This window comes from Sciurus carolinensis, chromosome 17 (genome assembly GCF_902686445.1).
Source record: "Sciurus carolinensis chromosome 17, mSciCar1.2, whole genome shotgun sequence".
Classification (NCBI taxonomy): Eukaryota; Metazoa; Chordata; class Mammalia; order Rodentia; family Sciuridae; genus Sciurus; species Sciurus carolinensis.
The window spans coordinates 21,462,291-21,479,631 of record NC_062229.1 but is presented as its reverse complement, the minus strand read 5'-3'; the positions used below and the strand labels follow the sequence as shown (position 1 = coordinate 21,479,631).

Sequence of the window (17,341 nt, the reverse complement as noted above, 5' to 3'; positions counted from 1 at the left end):
CAGAGCCGCCCCTTCGTGACGTCACCTACGGGCCGCCCCCACCCCCGGGCTCCACCCCCGTTTTCGCCTTAAAGACCCAGAGAGCTACGCACACCCGAGGTGGAAAAGCCGGCTAGGGTGGCATCCAGATGTCTGCTCGCTCCGGGAGGTCACCTCAAGAGTCGTCTAGTGTATAAGACCCGGGCTATCCCGGCAGGGGGACCAGGCTAGTCAGTTTCCTCGGCTGCAATGTGCGTTGTACCATCCTGGTTCCTGACCTCTTCTTATGGGTTGTTGAGCATCCTGGCGTGCATAAAGCCGCCTTCAAATCCAGTCCCAGTAGTGGGCTCGGTGAGCCTGTTTGTCCTTCTGTAAAATAAGATCAGAGAGAACCCTCAAGGTTGGGGTGAGTGGTCACACACTGCAATGTCCAAGCAAGTTCTCCCACTGCAGGCTCTCCCTTCCGTGGAAATCTTTCCAGGAGACTGTTTTGCAATGCTTGACCACTGAGCCACATCCCCAGCCCTTTTTCATATTTTATTTAGAGCCGGTCTCACCGAGTTACTCAGCCCCTCGCTAAGTTGCTGAGGCTGTCTTTGAACTGGCAATCCTCCTACCTCAGCCTCCCGATCCCCGCTGGAATTACAGGCGTGCGCCACGGAGTCCGGTTTTATAATGCACTTTCTTTTACTTTTTCTTTTTTAGTTGTTGATGAACCTTTATTTATTTGTATGCGGTGCTGGGGATCAAATCCAGTGCCTCATACATGGTAGGCAGGCGCTCAACCACTGAGCCACAACCGCAGCCCCCTATAATGTACTTTCTAATCGTGTTCCTAAAAATGAACTTTTAAGAATGCTACTCAAACACGTTTATTTATGAAGATGGGGTCAAGATGGTCCAATATCGTTGAATACAGGGCACACGAAGTACTACCCCACGTGCACAACACCCCCAACGGGTCTCTGTTTTGAGGGGTGGGTTTGAAACTTTCCACAAAAGGCAAAAATGAATTTATATTCTAGATTTGATAAGGAAAGACCTTTCATATTAAGTAAGAAAAACAAGGTGACAAGATGTCTCATTTCATCTGGAAAGATTTAGAGGGCAAACAATGGCTTTGTCAAAGAGAGCAGGATAACAAATTCTTATTGCTACGATGTTTCCAGAATTAACAGCTACATCCTGTCCTGGGTATCCTGGGTAAGAGGAACACAGCAGGAGGTTGTGAAGCCTTTTTTTGGGGGGGTGGGTGCCGGGCTGGGGGCGGAACCCCTGGCTTCCCATAAGCAAGGCAAGGCCTCCACCACTGAGCCACGCCTCCACCACTGAGCCACGCCTTCACCACTGAGCCACGCCTCCACCACTGAGCCACGCCTCCAGCCTAGAAAGTACAAATTTATCTCAGAAGGTAGAGTTGGAAGAAAAGTCTGGAAAGCTCAGGCTTATCTCATCCTCTTGGGAAAGACGGAAAACCCAGGACAGAATGGAAGGAAATCATCTTGAGCGTACAGGTCCTCTGAAGCTGACCGCAGAGGAAGACCAGGGAAATCCCTCTGAGACTAACTCCGGAAGCAGCTGGACAGGCGGTGACACTGGAGGAGCCGCCAAACTCCAGTGAACAGATGACGTTTTTGGCAAGCAGAGGAAGTCAGTAACTAAGGGGGAATCTGATACCGAGATTGGGGGCTGAGGACAGCTCCCGGTGGAGGGGCTGCCCTGATCACTCGGGTCCCATCCCCAGCACCCGTCCCCGCAAAGGAACGTTTTGGGGAGAGCAAGTAAACCCAAACAGCTCAGCACAAACTGAGAAGAAAATTGCCTGCCTGACCCGTATCACAAAGCATCACTATCCTTAATATACAAAGAGTAGTTCCTTATCAACAAGAAAACACTCTACAATCCTGAAAAGTAGGTAAAAGACACAATTACCCTTAAAAATGACCCAAAAAATCACAGATGGTCAATAAACATATTTTAAGTTCAATTTAGTAATCAAAGCAATTCAAAATAAGACAATGAGGTGAGTATCAAATTAACAGGTTTTTTTTCTTTAATTAAAAGTTCTAGATCTAAGCGCCGGAAGCGACCCTTCCTGCACCTGTGTGTGGGGACGACGCCGGTTTGGGGCCGGCCTTGAGAAAGTTAGACCGACTAGAGGAGCTGTAGGACGGCCGGCGCGGCAGTGTTTTGCCGTCCCCGACAACCATGGCGGTGTTTCACGACGAGGTGGAGATCGAGGACTTCCAATATGACAAGGACTCCGAAACCTATTTCTACCCCTGCCCGTGTGGGGATAACTTTTCATCACCAAGGAAGATTTGGAGAATGGGGAAGACGTGGCAACCTGTCCTAGCTGCTTTCTCATTATAAAAGTGATTTATGACAAAGATCAATTTTTGTGTGGAGAAACAGTCCCAGCCCCTTCAACCAACAAAGAATTAGTAAAATGCTGCAGAAACCTTCAGGAATCCACATCCTGAATAGTTAAGAATGAGCCCAGATGGAAATATCAAATGTAGAGAAACTGATTTTTTTTTTCAAGGGGACAGCTGTTTCCTGGATTGCCATTCTGTTTTCATGTGTATCTTTTCACCAACTGCTGAGTTCATCTTCAAATAGAGAAGTGAGCCCCAGACATGTCATACCCAGATTTCATGTTTAGAACATTGAATTGGAAGCATTCTTAATTATCCACCTGAATTTAAAGGAAGATAATTTTAAATCAGTGCTTTCTTTCCCTTAGTTATCATTTTTATACCTTAAACCTAATTCTGTATCTGATAACAGCATCATCTACCTCAGTCATTAGGATTTCTTAGTTAAAATGAGATTATATTTTTAATTAGTTTCTAAGATGGTTAAAATTAGCCCTTTCTTTGAAATTTGAATCAGCTTTATTATTCTAACTTAAAGAAAATCGGTTGCTTCATCAGTACTGCACTTCGGATTCCCTCACCAAGCCAGTATCTCCAGTCTTGCCATTATTAGAATGTTCGTGTTCTGTTTAGCATGTCATTTGTGTTACACTTCATGCACAGAGTTCTAGTAAGAGAAAAGATGGGCTATGGTTTCTCCATCACTACAAGTTAGTGAATAAGGAAGAAAAGTCTAAAGTGAAATGGTCAAAGAAGTGGTGATTCCTTATGTTCCTTAAAAATCATGACAAGATTTTTTAAAAAAAGGAAGCAAAGTTGTTAATGAGAGGAGTTAAACATGCCAAGTTAGTAAATGAATGCTTTAATTATTTTACCAGATCAGAGCAAATATTTTTGTATCTGGATTTTTGTTTATTTTCTGATAAAGCTAATGAAATTGTAGTTCATCGAGGGATTAAGGCCAAGTCTCTGTGACTGGTGCCAGTGCTTTTAGCCTATCACAGTATTGTGTCACTACTAAAAAGTAAAGCATCTACAATGGAGAATGAACTTGAAAATGGGAGGACTGTTCTGAGTAAATACATCCATATGGACACATCTAATAAGCCTCTATAGCATGCAACCAAACCAAACATGCACTTCTACAGAGAAGTGTTGCCATGGAGAAGAGAAATATATGAAGATAGACTACTGGTCTTCCTTTGCTAGAGTGCTGAGAATAGCAAGAAATTAGAATCATGAGAAAATTGGAAAATTTCCATTATAAACACAACTTTGCTGCATACATGAAAGTGCACTGATAACTGGCAAGTTGTTTTGGGTGGCTCCTGTAATTAGAAAAGCATACTAGAGTATCAGTGTTCTGCACTGATTGATCAATGAACTACACACTCCTTGGAAGTTTAAATTAAAACAAGTGGACTTTTTTTTATTTTTTAATCTTGCAGCAGCATGGCTATATGCAGGCATTAGGTTGAGACATAATAAATCAAAATTGTATGCTAGACGTAATTGGTACGTTATATGGTGTATTTGTGATACAATGAGAAATCTCATTGACTCTTTGGAACACTATCAACCCAGAAATAATCCACACTCTTTGAAAAGCAAAGTGACTGCTCAGATGAACAGAGCAGGGTACAGGTTGATTTTGGTGGCAGAGATCTGCAAAGAGAAATGAACTGTCCCATGCTCATCATAGGTGATGCTAACAAACTTTCTCTCCTGCCGATGAACAGACAATCTTAATGTAGGTCTACTGTGAGCATAGAACAGGAAGAAAAGTTGCCCAAGTTCAAACATCCCAGGAGGAAAGAAATATAAACAGCTTTGGCAGTCAGTGATTGTTGATATTCTGCAATAATAGAATGATTTTGTTTTCAAGCAACTGTGTTAAGTTTGAGAAAGAACATACCAGGAATTAATCCTATAGTAAGCAGAAAGTAAAACCAAGGTTTTTCAGGTGTGACTGGAGTTCTGAGTGATGCTTGTGCCTTATTTAGCCCCACAGACATTTGTGGAGCACCTCTGTGAACTGATTTAACCCAGTCTCTGCTTAGCTCTGGAGTCTGAGGCCAGCCGGGCTAGTGGATCCCCCACCTGTACGGGTATAGGAGATGGGGTCAGAAGGTTTTCAACTGTCAGTTCTCATTTCAGCTGTGGGAGCTTACTGGAATGGAATGGGTAATTAAAACCTTTATAAACTCGAAACTGTCTGAATCATGAATTACAGGAAATGGGAACTCCAGTTTTCATCAGTGACTTGATGTTACCACACTTCTGAGTTTGAAAATTAAGTTGACTGTTTAAAGGATTGTGCGTATATTTTATGCATTCAGAAGCATTTTTCTTAGATAGCACCAAACTTTTTTAACTGTACATATTAATTTATTACCAGGATAAATTGTATTGGCATGCTAAATAAAATCTGATAATTTCAGTTCCAAAAAAAAAAAAAAAAAAGTTCTAGTGTGGAAAAAGATGTGTACAAAGTGCACACAAGCCATGGGAGTATAAAAAGACACCGTGTTCCCAGAGGAACGGGCTTAGAAAAGCCTAATCCCACATGTCCGGAGGGCTGACGGTCTCCGGAGCTTGTCTCAGAGGGGTTCCTTGGGGTTCCTCTGCAGTCAGCTTTGGCCCAGAACTTCCACTCAGAGACGTTCAGCCAGTGGACACGAGGAGGCCTGCGGGTAAAGTCAGCTCCAAATGTCCTGGGGAGGCAGTGGGCGCGGCGGCAGATGCCAGCACTGGAGCCTGGCTGCTTGGAGCAAGCTGAGCCTCGGTTTCCTCATCTGTAAAATGGTGAGTATCATAAGGGTGCCCAAAAAATCAGCACGTCAGGGGCTGGTGCAAAACAGACTGGGGACGTAATGAGAATGTGAGAGAAATGGGTGAGCAACCCCATCAGTGGGTAAGGACAGGAACAGAAGGCTCTTGAAGGAGGAGCTAAAAACACTGGCTAAGCTGCCTGATTGCAGGGGCGTGCTTTGGAGACCACTGAGGAAAGGACAGATGCTTCCTCTACACCCTGAGATTTCCCCTGGGGGGTTAATCTGTGCTTGCTTGAAAAGTATGTACGTGGTCCTTTGGTTGCTGGGGATTGGTTCCTGGGGCCCCTAGAGACACCAAAACCCTTGGATGCTTAAGCTTTGTATGTAAAGTGGCATAATATTTGCCTCCTGTAGACTTTATTGGATACAATGTATATACTAAGTAAATGGTCATTACATTGTATTGTTTAAGGAAATAATGACCAAAAAGTCTGGGGCTGGGATTGTAGCTCAGTGGTAGAGCACTTCCGGAGCTTCCCCCAGCATGAGGAAGCCCTGGAATCCATGGGTGTTCTGCCAAAGCCTGCACGTGTTCAGGTCAGATGCAACTTTTTCTCAAATATTTTTGATCCATGGTTGGTTGAATTCCCAGATGTGAATCCCACATATCCAGAGAGCTGACTGTACAAGAATATTCCCTGTGGCCTTAGCTGTTTGTGTGAAAGACCAGGAACAAAACACCCCATAGTTTGGTTCTAGTTAAAAAGTCTCAGGGGCCAGATGCGGTGGCACCCGCCTGTAATCCCAGCAGTTTGGGAGGCTGAGGCAGGAGGATCATGAGTTCAAAGCCAGCTTCAGTAACTTAGCAAGGCACTCAGCAACTCAGTGAGACCCTGTCTCTAAATAAAATACAAAAAAGGGCTGGGGATGTGGCTTAGTGGTTAAGCACATCTGGGTTCAATCCCCAGTACCAAAAAAAAAAAAAAAAAAAAGAAAGAAAGAAAAAAGAAAGAAAGAAAAGAAAAGATAAAGAAAAAAAGTCCAAGACTGTTCAGCCATTTGTGCCAGTTAGTGTGAATCTGCATCCATTTATCTGCAGGAATTGGCGACAGGATGCTGCTCCTGAAGTGTATTAGTTAGCTATTGCTGTGTAACAAATTGACCCCCCAAGCCCATCTTGCAGTGCCCTGGCTGATGATAAACCCAAGGGTCCCGTGGCCACAGCCTCCCCTTCTGGTGCTGAAGACGGGAAGTAGCTGTGGGGAGCACCCCACTCTGTCCTGGCCAGATGAGCGGGGTCGAGGCTCAGCTCCAGCTCAGCTCCCAGGGCTGAGTCCACAGGCATGTCAGCACCTGGACCCGCAGGATCTTTCGGCAACTCAGAGTCCCACGTGGCTTCTCTCACCTCATACGTCACCAGCTTGGCCACCTGGCAGTGCAGGAGAGGAGAGATGTGCTGTTCCAGCCCCAAAGCCATGCTCGCCGGGATACGAGACACCCTGCACCGCCCCAGCCCCTTAGCAGCTCACTGCAGTGCCCGGCTCTGAGCCCGTACCCGCTCCCTCCTGGTGCCATGCGGCCTCTGAGTCGTCAACGTGAGGGCAGGGTGTGTCGCTGGTGCCAAGGCCCTTCTTCAATTCTGAAGTAAGAGATAAACCCCTGGGTGCATCTGGGGAGGCCCAGGTACCCAAGGGCTTCCAGGCACTCTTCCAGAGAGGCTGCCCAAGTGCCAAGGGTGGAGGCGAGGTCTTAACTGGGAATCCTAAGCAAGTAGCTGGCAGGGAGCCTCTTGCCACACCCGTGCCAGCTGCAGACATTGCTAACTGATGCTCGCACTCATCCAACCTGGAGACATCAACCCTGCTTCCAACACACTGATCTGAACAGACATCAGAAATCAATTGACGATGGAACCCTTAAGGACACATATCTCCTCTAGGTTCAGAAACTCACCCAGGCCATCTGTTTCTGGGTTTAATTGCAGTCAGAAAATGTCTTTTTTTTTTTTTTTTTTTTAAACTTCTGCTGTTTAAAGGAAGCTTGGTTCTTGTTTGGTCACCCACAGGCAAGGACAGCCTCACCTTGAACCTCTGGCTCCTGAGATCTCAGTGTCTCTGGGTCTCTGCCACCTCTCTGACCTTCTATGTTCCCTCCTTCTCTCTGTGTCCTTCAAATACAGGCTCTTTGGAGATTCCTCTCTGTTCTTGACCTCACTCCTCACTCCTGGGCTCCATCCCCTTGGCTGCTGCCTCTGCCCATTCTTTGTCCCAGGACCATGGCTGTAGCTTCCTTCATAACTTCCAGTGTGACTGCTCTCACTCTCTGCTCACACACCCTCTATGGCTCCCTATTGCCTAGACAATAAAGTCCAAATTCCTCTTCCTGTCATCCAAGTCCTTGCCCATCTGCTCCAGCAGCCTCCAGCCTTCCCCTCACACCCTGTGTGCCAGCAAGAGGGCACATAGATGCCAGGACGTCCCTGAACTGCCATCACCTGCTGCCCCTCCCACACACACTAACACACAGGGCCCGTGGTCACAGGCATGGGCTCATGAGCAAACTGACAGGAGGGGGAGGTTTCTAGAGCCGCTTCCCAGCCCAGGAGCTCCTGAGGGGCCTGCCCCAAGTCTGAGAACCCCGGGGACCTCAGCGCCTGCCCAGCGTGGAACAGGGAAGCGGTTCTTAAATGAAGGGCTACGAAGTCCATTCCTGGCTCTGTTGTTGTGGTTTGACTTGGCGTCTGTCCCCAGCGCTGAGCTCTGCCGCCTTCCTCTAATCCCCCTCCTTCAGGCCCCATCCCCCCTCCACCTGGGACCCTCCGCCCCACCCCGACCCTAGGTTAAAGGGCAAGTGTCCAGGAGAATGAGAGGTGCTGGGGTGTGGGGCGCAGGACTCAGCCAGGGCCGCTCTCCTGAGGCTCCGCAGGGCAGGGTGGGCTCACCTTGGTCGATCTTCTGCAGCAAGACACCCCGGATGACATCCTCGTAGATGCCCTCAATAGTCAGGGCCTGGCTGCCCACGGCAAGGATGTCCCCCTCAAACTCAGGCAGCTTCCGGAACTGTGGTGGGTTACAGACTAGGCTGGAGACAGGACCTCTGCAGACCCAGGGTATGGGTTTGGGCCCTGATTAGCTGGGGGAACTTAGGCTTCAGTTTCCTTATCTGTAAAATGGACTCGGTGACCCTATTTCCTAGGGTTGTTGTGCAGATGAGCAGTATTAACAAGAGGCTATGGTTCGACCGTGTCCCCCAGAGTTCATGAGTTAGAAATTTAATCCCCAATGCTGTGATGAGAGATGGGTCCTTTAAGAGGCAATTAGACACACTCCTGCCTCAGGGCCTTTGCACGTGCTATGCCCTCTGCCTGGAACACCCTTCCAGGCCACACAGCTTGTCCTGTTAGTTCCTTGCTTTTCAAGTGTCATTTCTCGGGGAGACCCTTCCTGATCACCTGGCAACTCACATCCTCTGCATCTGCCTCTTCCCTCCACCACCTGCTGTGGGCAACACGGGACCCGCCCAGCTCGCACTGCAGTTAAAGGGTCATGAGGGAGGCAGACGACCAGGAAGAGCCACCTGGTCCAGTCCCAGGATTCGGGGAAGAAATCCTGTAATCATGACAGTGACTTTGTCAGGGAGGAAGGCTCTGTCCCCTCTACAGAGGCCTGGATGCGGGTCCTGAGCAGGTCCGCCTGGCCCCGCCCCCTGGACTCACGGCTCGGCCGCTCCGCTGGAGCTCGCTCAGCACGAAGGGCAGGAAGATGCACAGCAGCCAGCCCCGGACGCACCTCCGCTGCGCCGACTCACCGTCCGACCGCAGCTTCTGCACGACACGCCCAGTGGCCTGTCCAGCCGCCACCTCAGCACCCTGGCCCACCGCAGCCCTCCCCCGTTCCTCACCTTCAGCACCCGCCCTCCAACTCTCCCCAGTTGCTCAGCAGCCTGGTGGCAGTCCAGGGAGGTGGTCAGACACTGGTCAGCCAGCTGCAGAAAGGTGGCCACGGCATTGGCCATGAGCTGTGGGAAGAGGTGGTGGGATGACGTGCCTGCCCAGCCCAACCCTTCTGGGCATTGACCACCTCCCCTCCACCTCCTCCACCTGCCTCTCCTCTCAGGAAGAGGGGGCGGTGCCAGGACGCCGGGACTGGGAAGTGGAGGCCCAGCCCAAGTCGACTACACTGCCAAGTGTTTCGTGCAGTGTGCAAACTGAACAACTGTACCAGGCAGCACTGGATCATCTTAATCCGTCTCCTACATGCACCATGTTCATCAGCAGGCCCCACAGCCTCTGCCTTCCAAACACTTCCCATTTCTCCCATGGACATCCCCCTCCTGGTTCAGGCCTCCTCTCTGCCTCCTGCACTCCTGTCTCCAACAGCCTGTGCTCCCTGAGGCAGGCCGGGCTTCCTAAGCCTTGGATCCAGTCATGCCCCTCCCCTGCTCACACACCTGCTGCAGCTCTCCATTGCCCTAGGGACAGAGCAGCCCCATATTCAAAGCCCTGCCCACCCACCCGGCCCAACTCCTGTCTTTTTACCCTCTTTTGTAAGACACTCTCTCAAAATTGCTTCATTTTTCCAGAAATACGGACTGGTTCTCTCAACACCGTCCCTTCCACGCAGGAAATCTCCCGCCCCTGCCCCAGTCTGGAAGTCCTCCCCTCCCCGGGAAGTCCCGCCAACCCTGGAGACGGTTGGGGCTCCTCAGGGCTCCTGGGGCATCCTGCACAGCCCACGTCAGCCCTGGTCCCCAGCTCATGTCCACAGGGGTCTGGTGAGGACGGTCAGCTCTCACGCTCACCCTGGCCTCACGCTTGGCCATGTTCCCAACAGCCTCCTGCCCGCCTCACCTGCTGTGCAAGATCCTGGACCCCAAACACCAAGCTCTGTGTCCCCAGGAAGCCGAACGGTGTTGCCAGCTGCGCCAGGCTCCCGCGTCTGCGCTCGGCCTCACGGTAGCACTTCTGCATCAGCTCCGGGTCCCACGGCATCTCCCCGAACTCGTAAACCTGCGCTGGGGCGGGGCGGGGCGGGGCAGGTGAGAGTCGCCATCAGCAGATGGAAAAGCAGGGCCCAGGTGCCCGTGGCCAGTTCGCTGAGGGAGAAGTGCAAGTGGGGAGACATCCCCCTCAGCTGTCACCAAAACCTCGGCAAGTGACAGGAGGTCTGGTGAGACGGACGGAAAGTAGAAAAACCTGGAAAAATGGTAACGAGTGGTGTTGGCATGAATGAGGGTAGATGGACACACACGCGGGTCAGAATCTGAACCCAGGGGTGCTTAACCACTGTGCCGCATCCCCAGCCCTTTTCATTTTCTGTTTAGGGACGGGTCTCTCTGAGTTGCTTAGGGCCTCGCTGACTTGCTGAGGCCAGCTTTGAACTGGCGATCCTCCTGCCTCAGCCTCTCGAGAAGCTGGGATGACAGGTGCGCGCCCCGGCGCCGGCTCCGCTCATGTTTCACGGAGCCAGAATGCCTGCCGCGAGGTGATGAGGACGCATCCACCAAGGGCCACAATACATAAAGAGCGGCCTCAAAGTTCAGAGAAGGTTTTGAACAGGAAAGACGCCTGGGCGCCCACGAGCGCTCACCTCTCTGCGCAGCCGCGCGCCGGAGGGGTTCCCACGCAGGTGGCGAGAGAGACGGTCCATGCCCTGGGCTAGGAGGGTCCGCACGGCTTCCAGCGCGGCGTCCACGGTGCTCAGCAGCGCCTGCGTGACCTGGGACAGCTGCATGTCCACCTTCCGGCGCAGGCAGGACCTCAGCGGGGCCTGGACATCCGCTGCTTGTGGAAGGCACCGGCCTGAGGTCCCCTCCAAAAGCACCGCACGGACGGGTGCGGGCGGGACCCGGGCTCAGCAGGGCGTGGTGGACCGAAACGCCCCCCGCGGGTCGGCCCCCCACCCTCCTGACCCACCAGCCGCCCAGGCCCAGCTCTCGCTCCAGGCCCCGCCCCCTCCGCACCTGGGCCCCGCCCCTTTCCGCTGTGGCTCCGCCCCCACGCCCGGCCTCCCGGGCCTCACCCCGCAGCCTCTCCGCCACGCGCTCCTGAAGCTGCAGCATCTGGTCCACATCCGGGCGGATGGTCCTCTCCAGGGACGCCAGCAGCTCGTCCTTCTCGGGCTGGAAGGCGCGAAGCCCCGCAGAGGCGCCAGCCAGGACGGCGGCGTAGACGGCGTCCAGCAGCTGCCCAGCACAGGACGCGGTGCGGGAGGAACAAGGACCCGGAGAGAGTGAGGCGACAGCGGCGGGCACGGAGAACCTGGGCCACCCGCCGATCCCGTCCTCCCGGCCCCTACGCCTCGCGTACCTCGGTCCAGGCCCAGGCCCGGGCGCGGCCAGCACCCCGCAGCGCCGGCAGGGTCTGGGCCCGCGTCGCCGGCAGCAGCTCCCGCAGCAGCACCGCGCTCAGCACCTGCAAGACAGGGCGTGGAGCAAGGCGGGCCGGGGTGGCCGGGGCGGCCCTGGGCGAGCGCGAGGACCACTGACCTCCGCGTCCGAGCCCAGCGTCACGTCGTCCTCGCCGAAGTGGCCTCGATGCTGCCGGTAGAGCCGCACGGAGTCCAGGAAGGCCCGGGCAGCCGGGGCCTGGCTTCGCTGCAGGACTGAGGGGCGGCGCCGCAGTCACGCCCACCCCTCCCCCGCCTGGCTCCCCAACACCCGGAGGAAGCCCCTCACCTCACCAGGAACACCCTCGTTTCACCCGCCTCCGGCTCTTTGCATAAGCAGAACCCTCCCGCAGAAAACACTCCTGCAGGACCGCCACCAGCCCACAAGCCACCTTTATTCGATTTAGGAACGGGAAACCCCTGGGCAACCGCCAGAGAAGACCCCAGCTGCCCCTGGGGGGGGGGGTACCTTTGTGCAGTCAACAACCTGTTCAACTGTATGTGCCCATCTTGTTTCCCTTCTTCCCCTGGCTGAGCCTCTGTCTTTTCTGGACCTCGGCTTCGACATCCCCTCCTCTGGAAAGCCCCCCCTGACCCCCAGGGGCTGAGCTCCCACAGGGCACGGTCTGTAACTCCACCACAGCCCAGGTGTCCCCTTTGTCTTCTCCTCAACCCATTTTATGGATAAAAAACTGAGACTTGAAAATGTCCCACCATTAGAGAGTCATCTGACCCCAAACCCTGAACCCCACTGCTGCCTAAAACTTCCTGCGACTGACCTGTGCCCCGAAGTCGGATGCCACACTGCAGGGCTAGCCGCCAGGCACGCTGTGCCTCCCTGGTGGCTGCAGAGAAGCAGAGGTGCCGGCGGAAGGGGTGCTGCAGGAATAGGGGGAAGCTCACAGGCTCTTCCAAGAGGGGGTCAGTCTCTTCCTGCATATGGTCCCCTGAAAGCAGACAGAAGAAATCAAATCATCACTGAAAGATACCCACAAAACACAGAGGGCAGCCTCCAGGCCAGGGAGTCGCTCAATAAGTGTGAACCACGTCATTAGGGTTGTCACTAGGGTTGCCACTGTCCTCACTTCAGAACCTCCTAAGGCAGGGCGCTTTCCTCCCTCGCACGCCCGGGGCAGACATCACCAATCCATCCCAGCACTTTCCCCCAGCCTCAGCTTCCTCCTCAACAGCCTCCAGGCAGCCATCGCCAATCGATCCCAGCTGTCTTCTTTCTGCGGGGTTCTGGAGTCAGTCAGGCCTCCGTTCAAACCTGGCGGAACCATTTTCTGGGCTCCACAAATAGGACACACTTTTTCCTCATTCTAAACCTCGATTTTTTCTTGCCTGTAAAATGGACTTAATATGATACTGATGACCTAGAACTCCGAGTTGGATAAAAGGAATGTACTTATTTTTGGTGAATTTATCTGGGCTCTCCTAAGTCCTCAGTATTCTGTAATTTCCAGTGTGATACATCCAGACCGTGAAAAGATCCCCAGATCGAGAGTGGAAGTTCTTGCTCCTTCCGCTCAGAGATCTGGACGTGATCCGGATTTTGAAATCTGCGCGTGGGCCAGGGGCGTGGCTCAGTGGCAGAGCCCTTGCCCACCATGCAAGAGGGCCCAGGTTCCACCCCCAGCGCTGCAAAATAAATACAAATTAAAAAATTAAATCTTCATGCACATGCGTGGAATGCACCTTGGTAACAAGATGGGGTCCTCTGGTCTGCCACTGGCTGTTTTTCCTTGATGTGTCTGGAGCTTCTTGGGCAGGTGCAATTTCCCTTCCTCAGGGACAGCCATCGTTTGTCCAATCAACCCGGGAAGGATGGGTACTTGTCTTGAACCAGAGCCACGTTTCTGCGGCTATTTTCTGTGCTACATCTGCATCGTTTGCCGGCAGGTTGGGCTCAGTGGTGAAGCAGAGGGTGGAAGTCTGGCTTTGTGCCTTACTAACCATGGGACACTCCTCAGCCTTAACATCCTCATCTGTGAAATGGGACTGTTGGTGACAAGGACGTCGGCTGGTCAGGCCCAAGATAGCACCCCAACCACACACTGGCCCAGGGATGCCGCTTCTTCCCCTGAACCTTTTCTGCACCATCTTGGAGGAGGAAGAGGAAGAGAGAGGGAGAAAGAGAGGGGGACACCCCCACACGCTAACGCTGCACACAAGAGCCCTCAGCGGAGGGATGCGTCTGCCTCCAGTGTCCATCTCCCCACAAGCCCGCTGACACTGGGTTTTATGACTTTTACCCTCTGCTACTTTGGTCCCGCTCTGGTGATCTCACCGCTCGTCTCAGCCCTGGAGAGCTTGGGGTTTTTCTTCCCAGAGTGGGAGTGCTCACTCAGGGTCAATGCTGCCCGCCAGGGGACCTCTGGCGACATCTGGAGACACTGTTGGTTACCACACCCGGGAAGGGGGGTTGCCACAGCCATGGAGTGTGTGGAGCCAGGGGTGCTGCTCAGCTCCTGGGGTGCAGGCAGGGTGGTCCCCACCAGCAAAGAAAGGTCTGGCTCCAAGCCACGGTTCTGAGCCGAGAAACCTGCTTTGGGGGACTCTAGGAGCCTTACCCGAGGAGTCTGGGCAGAGTGCGTCCAAAAGGCGGAGGTACTCAGGTTGCGAGGTCAGGAGCGTGTACCCGGTCAGAGCGGTGGAGCCGAGCACGTGGGCCCCATTTTCAAAGTCCTGCAGAATCAAGGGGCGGCTTCTGTACCCAGAAAACACCGTCCCTGCCCCGCCTCCCTCCAGGGCCCCGCCCTCCCGCCCCAGCGCCCCGCCCTCCCTCCAGGGCCCCGCCCTCCAGCCCCAGCGCCCCGCCCCCCGGGCTGAACTGGACTCTGGTCCTGGGGAGAATCTCCCACCAAACCCCCAAGCCCTGCGCAGCACGGACCACCGTCGCCCCGTTTCACAGAGGTGGAAAGCAAGTCCAGGGCACCCGTGATCTCCCCCACCTCCATCCCAGCCGACCTGGCCTCGTTCACCCACGCAGCGCAACAGGCCGCGACCCGAGTGGCCGCCCACCCAGGCCAAGTATTCAGGCACTCTCGATTCATCCCGGGTGTCCCCAAGACGCTTAGGGCACCCTGCCCGAGCTGGCCCCCACTCGTGCCCGGAGAGGGCAGGATGGAAGATGCCAGAAGCAGGAGGCACGCGGGGCACGGCTCACCTCTTTGTGCCTGAACCATTCCAGACGACCGTCCCCGCGCAGAACGCAGAAGACCGGCTGCCACCGGGGCGGGTGGCCCTGCAGCTGCATCAGGGCCCCCCGGTGCTCGCGGACGCGCGGCAGCTTCTGCACAAGGAAGGACCAGCGGGTGCTGCGGGTGCGGGTGGGCGCCCCTGCGTCTCCATCACCCGGACAGCTCTGGCTGTGTCCCACGTGCCACCTAGTGAAGGGTGCTCAGCCTGCTGCGGCACTCTCTGCCCCTCCTCCTCCTCCTGAGCTGTTGCCCAGTTTGGCCTCGAACTCCGGGGCTCAAGGGATCCTCCTGCCTCAGCCTCCCCACTCCTCTTCTTTTCCTTTCAGTTCTGAGGATTGAACCCAGGGGTGCTCTACCACTGAGCCACATCCCCGGCCCTTTTTATATTTTATTTTGAGACAGGGTCTCACTAAGTGGCTGAGGCTGGCCTCGAGCTTGTGATCCTCCTGCCTCAGCCTCAGAGTTGCTGGGATTACAGGCCCCGGGGTCTCTGTCGGGCACCACGTGTCCTTAGGGTCCTAACCAGAGATGTTGCATGAAGCAACTCACGGGGATGAATATTTAAAGTTGCTAAGGTCTGAGGCAGGGCGTGTGGGCCGAGGAGGGTCCCCGGGTACCCAGGCCCCCAGTGGCACCCACTTTGCTGCGAAACAGCTGGCATTCGGCTGGCTCCTGGGGATGTAGCTCTCGAGAGATCTGCCTCAGGACAGAAGTGGCCAGCTGCTGGCGGTAGCAAGGCAGGAAGTTCCTCAACAGGACGTCCACCTCGCCTGCCGGGACAAAGGGACACTTTGGGCTCTGAATAGCTGCCAAGGAAAAGAACAGGTGGGGGAGCGCCGCGGAAGCTGCTGGAGAGGTGCCCCGAATCCCGCTCGCCCTCAGCTCTCCGTTCCCGTACCCCTGGGCCAGGCGACAGCCGGGACTGGAGTCTCACACCCCAGTCAGTACAGCCCGCGGATCCACCCCATCCCCAGGGTTCCTCGCGCCCTTGGCCTGGGGAGATTTTCACAGGCTTTTAAAAGCCCCACCCCAGGGCTGGGGGCTGTGGCTCAGTGGTGAGCCCTTGCCTAATAGGGTTCCACCCCCAGTGTCCCCACCAAAAAGTGGGAACATTCTGGGGTGATGGAAATGCTCTGTATGAGGTAACCTAACCTGGGGCGTAGAAGCTCTGAGACAAAAGGAGTGTAAGGAGTTTGGGTGTCTTTTTCCAGCCAGCCTGTCTCCTTATTTCTCCATAAGAGAAAAGTACACCTTCATTTTTTTTTTTTTTTTTCAGTACTGAGAATTGAACCCAGGGCTTCACACATGCTAGGCAAACTACCACTGAGCTACATCCCAGACACTTTTTGTTTTTATTTTGACACAGGGTCTTCCTAAGTTGCCCAGGCTGACCTTGAACTTACAATCCTCCTGCCTCAGTCTCCCAAGTAACTGGGATTATAGGTGTCACCACCACACCAGCTAAATCCTAATTTTATTTAAGCCCCTATAGGAAAAAAAAAATCTCCAGTCTGCACAGGGTGACTCCCTGTGTCCTTTCATCAGTTTTATCGGGTAGGTGCCGCTGCCTATTAATAGACAAGAGAACGAGTCCCAGACAGGGGACATCGCTCACAGAGGGCGCACAGCGAGTGAGGCCAGGGCCTGGCTCTGAACTTGGGCAGTCTGCAACATGCACCACAGGCCCTTGCACGTGTGGCTCCTCCTATGGCATAAGGTTCTGCATCTCCCGCCAACTCCATCGCATGCCCAGCCCCGGTGGCACCACCCTCTCCCTAGTCTGTCACTCCCACCATGATTTCCAATCCAACTGTCATTTGGGTGACCATGGCTTGTCCCTTTTCATCACTGTGTCCCCAGGAATTGCACACAGTAGGTGCTCAATGTCCACACGAGAGGACACAGTGACTCCTGTGGCACCAGATCTGGCTCCGACTCCTTGTAGTCTCAAGTGGAGACTGAGCCTTGGTCCCCAGGGCCCATGCAGAGGGCCATCCTTTGGGGCCCTACTGTGCCCAGGACCCCTCCCACCTGGTCCCATGCCCCTCGCTGAGACCCTGCCCTGAACAGGTCACCAGATTTACCAAATAAAAATGCAGGACATTAGTTACATGTGAATTTCACTTAAATAAGGAATCCAATTCAGCATAAGTACATCCCATGCAAAATTCAGGACATACTTACACTTAAAATATCCCGCTCTCGCCCGAAGGCCCCGCGCCGCCCTCACGGGAGGCCCGGCCTGCCCGCTCCCCACCGCCCCTGCTCACCCTTCAGCTGCTGCTGCTGCTGTTTGTCCAGGGGACTCGAGGCCCGGGCCCCCATTCTGCTGTTGTCCCCAGGTCCCCGGTGGGTGGAGAGGACGCTGCTTCTCCCCGGAGCCTCCCAGCTGCCCGGGCGTGGGGCACCCCAGGAACAAGCCGGCTGGTAGCCTGGGCGCCGTGAAGCTCAGAAGCCAGGCGGGTGGGCGTGCAGATGCCACCTCCGCCCCGCCCTGCACCTGCGTCCTCCCGTCCCCAGGGCCCAGGCTCCCAGAGCGGTGGCTTCTCTGGGGCAGTCCCGGGGGAGGTTTTGGGGACAGGGGGAAAGCCCTGAGTGGCTTTGCAGGAGATGCAGGGCAG

General features: G+C 54.2%; 1 protein-coding gene and 1 pseudogene across 1 annotated transcript; one reads left to right on the top strand and one right to left on the bottom strand.

The window, feature by feature from the left end:
* Nucleotides 1-2,187: 2,187 nt before the first annotated feature.
* Nucleotides 2,188-2,462, top strand: LOC124968228 (DPH3 homolog; annotated as a pseudogene).
* Nucleotides 2,463-6,191: 3,729 nt separating this feature from the next.
* Niban3 (niban apoptosis regulator 3) lies at nt 6,192-12,705 on the bottom strand. Its single transcript, XM_047531885.1, has 11 exons — nt 12,297-12,705; nt 11,618-11,733; nt 11,439-11,543; nt 11,152-11,314; nt 10,720-10,910; nt 9,981-10,139; nt 9,032-9,148; nt 8,847-8,954; nt 8,073-8,190; nt 6,687-6,770; nt 6,192-6,560 (listed from the first exon to the last, which is right to left on the bottom strand). Exons 1-11 carry the CDS (start codon nt 12,454-12,456, stop codon nt 6,538-6,540), a joined length of 1,344 nt encoding a protein of 447 aa, XP_047387841.1. The 5' UTR covers nt 12,457-12,705; the 3' UTR covers nt 6,192-6,537.
* Between the last annotated feature and the right edge of the window lie 4,636 nt (nt 12,706-17,341).